Raw genomic sequence first — 7388 nt, 5'->3', positions numbered from 1 at the left:
ATTAATCCTCGTAAAAAAAACTTTTTCGAGGAAAGTGTTTATATGGAACGCGCATCGAAATTAAAATCACAATTAGGCGACTTTTGTGTCATGTTATCATGAATTTGTTGTTAAGCACATACTCCCATTACATTTCATTTCTCTTTTTTATATTTAGAAGAAAAAAATCAACTCGACCTCACATTATGAAACTGCTCTATGCGGTCCGTGGACAAGTCCAGGAAGGAGGACAAATCGTACATTTGTATAAGATTGTTAAGGTTTGATGTAAGCTTGTAATGATTCAACTTTTAAGACACACAGAAAAACAAGGTAGGTTAAATAAAATCAATGGAACACATTTTCATTACATTTTATATCATTTATTGTTAATGACACTTGAAATGAATGGCCATTTTTTATTTTGTCAATACACGTGAATCAGTAATTTGCACACAGTTTTTAGGTAGCGATATGACAATTGAGACAATTCAACAGCACAAACGAAATATTTTCATATGAAACATGTCTTTGATGAATCATGCATGACGTATTACTTGGCATCAAATCAATCTTTACTGGGGATATTAACATTCTGAAAGAAATTGCTTGATGACAATGGTCATCCTTGCAAAGTTAACCCTGTTTAATTAGTGCTCTCCGTACTGATTTCCTAATCCAAAGTTGTTGTTTATTTCTTGAGAAAATATCGAATAATTTTACCCATTTTTATTTAATTTCATAGTAACATTTCGTCCGTATTCATGATAACATTTTTTTTTTTACTGAAAACATAATTATTTACTGTATTACAATATAAAAGAAGTCATCAATCCCGAAAGAGCATTACATTTCCAATGACCCGCAAGTCCTCATTAACTTTTGGGCGAGACAAAAGAAACTGTTTGACACGTTAATTATAGAACCAAGTTCTTTTACATATCTTTCATTTTTTCTTCTTTTTTTCAGTTTCATTATGGCAAGATTTACAAAGCGGACGTAAACATGAAAGTCGGGTACAGTATATCATCAAGTTCAATTTCCTAGTATGATTTTCACAATTCTACGAAAGTGCTCAATTTGATACACACAAATTATTGTGTATTTTTGGTTTAATAATTCAAGCACAGTTGAATACTTAACAAGGTCTTTCTTTTTCTTCTTAAACAACCTTAATACTAATTTTAATAGTTTGCATTGTTAAAAAAGGATGAATTTTTCAAATAGGTATAGGTATTTTCTTTACATTGACCCTAAGAACTAAATAAAATTATCACAAATGTTGTAATAGGAAGGATCAAGATTAACTAGGTTAACTCGTTACAAAAAAAAGTCTTCTCATCCATGACTATTACATCAAACTTCATCGTATAAGTGTATTTAGCCACTCCGATCTTCATTTCTGTTGAATTAAATTCCATTCGCTGTATCAGCTGACTTTCATATTTTTCTTGGATAATTCAACATCAAAATAACGCTAATTTTTTTTTTTTAATTCCATCTTGAAAAAAATAAAATTAAAAAAAATGAATGAAAAACCCGAATATATATAGTCAATCATATAATGAAACTTACGATTTCCACGCTACATTTCATTTTGTTGTTATAGTAAGTATATATGTATAAATACCGAGTATATTATATTTTTCTCTTTAAATACTGTCATTTAATGGCATAATGACAATAGTTTTTCATTTCCGTTCAACAATCCCATTTGTAGCCAGTTATCTCAAGTTAAATATAATGAAGAGATAAACGTTGCACTTTTTTGACATGTATCTTAACTGGGATATCACACATTGGAACAATTAGGGGATATTCCATATCCAAATTACCTCTTTAAATACTGTCATTATTTTAATGGTATGATGGCAATATTTTGTCATTTCCGTTCAACGATCCCATTTGTAGCCAGTTATCTCAAGTTAAATATAATGAAGAGATAAACGTTACACTTTTGTCGACATGTATCTTGACTAGGATATTACACATTGGAACCATTAGGGGATATTCCATATCCAAATTACTTCTCATCTTGCCATATATTTAAATAGTAAGATCAATCCCACGAAAATAAAGAAAACTGAGTTGTTAAAGCATTCTCCTCGTTGATAACATTGATAATAAATGTGATTATAATTTATGAGAGATTTAGGTTAATCGTCTAAATTTCTCTAGTTCAAAATTGCGGGCTAATTTTGTAAAATTTACTCGTTTTCTACAAAATATGATTAAATTGTCTGAACAAATGAGATGCACCATTTTAACAGGGTGAACACCCAATGTTATGTTTACAGATACAGTATTGGTGATTAAGGTGGGATGATGGTTGGGTTTGGAATTATGTAAATTTCGATTAGGCCTATATCAAGTTCCGTTGAAACAGATTGTAGTTATATCCATTTTAAATGGAACTCGAAAAGCGAGCGAGACGTCCGAATAAATCTCGTTCGCATGTTACGGAGAATATCGGTAATTCGTCCCTTTCATAATATTTCCCACGAAATAAGGTGAAATTTTGGACTATAAGTGCGCTCTTAATCCAACAAAAAGAAGATATTACGTTCAGTTTTAGCGTACTATACCGTTACAAATAATGTCATTACTTTCTTCACACTTACACAATCCAGGCTACATGATTACCTGCACAAAAAATTATTAAACATTGCAGGATTACATGAACACTATTCTTACTAAATTGATACTAATCATGACCGCTTTGCACGCAAACTTATTATATTCGAGATGAAAACGGGTCGATTATGTTGGGATAACAAGAGGATATTTTACGTAGGTGTCATTTCGAGTATTAAAAACAAAAATTAACACCAAGATAGAACGACGTCACGCATTTTGTCACATGAGCACTTCTTAATAAGAACAATAACATATTTTGTTACTTCATGTTGCAGCTAAACCTTAATTCAATACATTTCACAGAATCATGCGTTCTTTATGTAGCAAAGTTAAATACACCGTGAAAATGTCCAGCATTTCGGGACGGTTGTTTGTTCATTGTGTTGATTTTGATAAAGAAATATATATATGTATAATGACGTCCATGCAATATTTGTTCGCATTATTTTCGTCAGTTTCAAGCAATCATGAACGAAAATAACGGGCAAATCCTCACTTTTCGTGATGTAATAGTCTGGTTCAAGGCGTTCACAAAATAAAAACGTTCCTTTAAAGTGGCGCTTGGTATAACTGAAGCGTTCAAAATTTCCCGGGCATCATCGTTGATTGTGAGCACGCGTATATGTATTTAATTTTCTTTGGCGTTGACTATTTGAGTGACATATACAAGAAACCTCGAGCGATTATGTGGCAAATCCGGTATGGTTATTCACTTAAAGCTAGACTCTGGTATCGAGTGATACCCGAAGGTATTCGTTGGTTGTACTTCCAACGAATTTGGTGGCTGTAGAAGTGCATACCGGACCGGCAGCTACGCCAAGGTGAAAGGCCTGCTTGAAGGCGAGTCTGTATCGATGGCTCATTACTGTGTAAATAATGGGGTTGATCACACAATTGATATAAGCTAGAGAACGACTGAAGTACAGGAGTCCAGCCTGAGCATCGCTAGACAGTTGATACGCTTCTCCCCGGACACTCGATACCATATCCGAAAAAGAGATGATTTCAAAAGGTGCGAGACACACGAAGAATGCGACGCCATTGATGACGAGCATGCGTGCTATTCGATCACGCATATGTGTATCGACCTCTGCCTCGCCCTCGGAGTGTGACTGCAAGCGCTCTATAGATTGATTTAGACCTCGAACAATCAATACGAACATGGTGACGTTGACAAAGAGCGTGGAGAAAAACGGAATGGTCTGCATTCCGTTTGCGTACGCCTTCATCCATGGCTGTGTCGGAGTGCATATGCCCCATCGTGTTGGCCAATCCATAAAGAAACCACTGTCAGAATACACCAAACATACTTGCGTTAAATTCGTATTCGATGGGATAAGTGCTGAGGAAAGGCACATCGATGTAAGCCATGACCCAACTGTCAGCATAGTAGTCTTTGGCTTACACTGCACGTATCGCTGACGTGGTCTGCAGACGGCGCAGTATCGATCTATTGATACCAAACTTACGAAACAAAGTGATGCGAAGTATGCAGTATCCATTACGAGATAAACCCACACGCAACCTCCTTGTCCCAGCGGGTTGTCATCACCATGGATCGGGGAGCCACGAAACCGCCAGATTTTCTCCCCGATACCCGCAAGCAGAAAGACGATATCCGCTACTGCTAAGTTAAGAAGGTAACAGTTGATCGACGTCTGCATTCGAGGGACGCGGAACACGACATAGATAAAAGCCGAGTTATCAAGAACACCCAACGTCAGGACGAGTGGGAGAAATGCAGTTACATAGAACGTCTCTCCCCGACTGTAGCCGTATGACTCTGCGTCGTCTTCGTTGGTTATATTGAGCACCTCCGTGCACTGGACTTCGCCATTCGAAAGATTGTCGGTCGCTAAACTAAGCTCAATGGGTGGGAAACTCATCTTGATTTTAATATTTGAATCCAAACTAAATGCACATCAAAATTGTTCAGAAAGTCACTGCAAGTGTGAGCTGACTAACGCTTAAAATAACGACCACTGCACTTATACAACAGTGCTGAAATGCATTAAAGATACTCAACAATCAAACTCGTGGTTGTTTTTTCTTTGCTGCCTCGGCATTTGATCGCCTATTAATATATTATTGTATCAAGCGAAAGTCCAACTTAGAATGATAACACCACCATCGAACAAGAAGCTACCCAAGTTGACTAAGGAATGAACGAGGTAATGAATTCGTATCAGAAAACGATATTTCTCACGAATTCTCACGAATCTCACAGTGAAGTTCTAGTAGCCGGCGGAAGTTTTACATTCATACGTGTCCATTGGCTGTTGAAGTACTGCAAGTTTGGTTGAATTTAATCTATTGTCCGCTTTAACCATACCGCTTTCATAATTGTCCGTTCAACATAGCAATATAAACGTTGCCGCAATAGTTAATTAACTAAATGCAAGGGTCAAAAAGTCGACAGAAAAACATGACCTTTCTTTTCCTCAATGTAGAGTAGCCCCAGTACAGTGTTGAAAGTCTAAATCCTTCATGAAATATCAATCACATTGACAACGCTATCAAAAGTGGCGCGCAATTGCAATATCCTCGGCAAAATATGCCGCATACGAAGACCGTGTGATGGTAACCGCTACCCAATCTAAGCTAAATCAGTGACAAACATGGTTCTTATGAATACCGAACTGTCTTTTCCGCACAGCTGAGATTCAATATCAATTTCTGTTGCCTTTCTTGTGCTGTCCTTGACTTCGTCATCGATGCTTTCATCTACTTGCGATCGTCATCCATAAGTTCATCTGTCAAATATGAATATTTCATTGAAATCGATCTTTGTTTCCCCCAGTTGTAATTCACAAAGTCTACGAATGCACAAGCTTGTGATTGTCTTAAAACCAGCTCCTTTTACCTCGAAGTAAGAACTTCTTCACCTGTCGTCTGCACATCAGTGCTTCAACCAAAAACCAATTTTTTTTTATCTCCTCTCCGTTCGCTGTCAGCAATTGTAGCGTTTATCGTTTTAACTCACTCTTCTGAACCGGATACAACGCTCTCCCACTTTTTAGCTTTCACCTACCAGCGCTGCCTCGCCTGACTGATGTGTCCGGTGTTGTCGCGCGCTGATTTATACAGATTTTCAAGTGCTCACGAGTAGTTCTGCGCATCTGTCAGTCGCTGACCCTGAGAGGCAGCCCTATTTCGCGGTTGATATGCTGATCGTGGGTTATTAAATGTACCAATACTACCCACTTAAATTCTAATCAGTGCATCTACCTTCACCGGGATAAAAGGTGCTTCGCAGTTTCAGATATTGTTGAGAAAGTGTATATAAGCGGCCGCGGGGCGTTTGTTTCAAAGGTCATTGTTTTCGACTTGTTTTTACTTTCTTTCTACATTTAGGTTTCATTGATTTGAAAAGGAAAATTAGTTTTGCTAGGAAAAACGTTTGTCGATTATTCCGAAATCCTACGTCATGTCTAATCAACGTTGGATTGTGTGTCAGTTCGCAAAGTGCCTAAGGAAAATACCGTTATTTTTGTACTTGTGCGTACAGGTTCAACGTATATATTTGAAGGAAACCCTACTCCAAAGAATAATTGTAGGTATTCTGAAAATGAGATGTATTCTTGCCCTTTAATGTACACTATTCCTTACTAAAATGTACGAGAGATTATAAAACAAGATATCCATGACACGATTTGATGCCTTTTAGCATGACATGGGTGCAGCCATTTTCTTGAAAATGTGACGTATCAGTTTAAGTTGTACATGTACCATGCACCAAGCTTTAATTAATATTTGAATCAATGACAAAACCTTTACCTCTTAATTAGGACAAAATAATGTTAGCTGAGAAGATAGAAATAATATTTGGTGAAAAATATATAACAAGGGGAACAATTGTAACTAATTCATTTAAAAATACTAAAATATGGCAGTTTCTATCTATTTCATTTTTGAGAAACCATCACTCTAGAAGAGCGCACAACCTATTTATGCAATGTGCCTTCTGGCAATATACGGTAGTACAAAGGGTAATAGCATGTGAATCAAATGCTTCATCACCACACAAACCTGGGAAGGAAGAATCAATAAATTTGAAAACTTAATTTGATAAACGACTTCACATAGTACGTCACGTTATCGAGAAAATGGCAATGCCCATGTTGTGCTGAGAAACTGTACATTATTCTTGCGTTATGCCTCTCTCATATACTTTGTTGTAGATAAATGGGCAAGAATATAATAAATCTCTCAGAATAAGTAAAGTTATTTCTTGAGGTGAGTTTTCCTTTTACTTTTTTTTTTTTTTATTTGGCCAGTAAAACACATTGCAAAAAAATCTTTCATGAACAAAAAAAATGTTGTTGCGATGACAGATTGTGAGTGAATTAAAAAAAAAAGAATCTCTTGTATTTTCATCTCCAAGTTCGTAATATTTAGTCATTTCTTTCATTTTTTTACTGCCAAATCGGGAGAGAATTTTTTCGTTTAGGAAAATGTATAATATCGATTGGCAAAATAAGGCTAGTAATTTATTCACCATACCAAATATTGATAATTATGTAGGAGGAGTGGGATGGCATTGAATCAGTGAGAATTCGTATCATAAATCCAAGTGAGTGTTCGTAACACAATCAAATTTAGGAAGATAAGATGACAGATTTCTCTTAATCCAGCGGTATTTTTATTTTTAAAAAGACTAGGAGCGTAGATCAAGCCCATAGCGTTGAATATGCACATAGTGTCTTGTTGCTGAACCAAAAAGGCGTAACCCTCAATATTTGATTATGATTTTGAACGAATAATGTAGGCAT

At 36.1% G+C, this 7388-nt stretch overlaps 1 protein-coding gene across 1 annotated transcript; it reads right to left on the bottom strand.

Moving 5' to 3' along the window:
• Positions 1–1469: 1469 nt before the first annotated feature.
• Positions 1470–5660, bottom strand: LOC100892477 (somatostatin receptor type 5). The gene has a single exon (XM_003723907.3). The coding sequence runs from the start codon at positions 4500–4502 to the stop codon at positions 3336–3338; it is 1167 nt and encodes a 388-aa protein (XP_003723955.2). The 5' UTR covers positions 4503–5660; the 3' UTR covers positions 1470–3335.
• Positions 5661–7388: the final 1728 nt, after the last annotated feature.

Source organism: Strongylocentrotus purpuratus, unplaced genomic scaffold (assembly GCF_000002235.5).
Source record: "Strongylocentrotus purpuratus isolate Spur 01 unplaced genomic scaffold, Spur_5.0 spur5_scaffold_11, whole genome shotgun sequence".
Taxonomy (NCBI): domain Eukaryota; kingdom Metazoa; phylum Echinodermata; class Echinoidea; order Camarodonta; family Strongylocentrotidae; genus Strongylocentrotus; species Strongylocentrotus purpuratus.
This window is presented reverse-complemented; position numbering and strand designations above follow the sequence as displayed.

Bases quoted from the DNA above. Each gene is read 5' to 3' on its own strand.
- LOC100892477 (XM_003723907.3), bottom strand. From the start codon at position 4,502: ATGAGTTTCCCACCCATTGAGCTTAGTTTAGCGACCGACAATCTTTCG.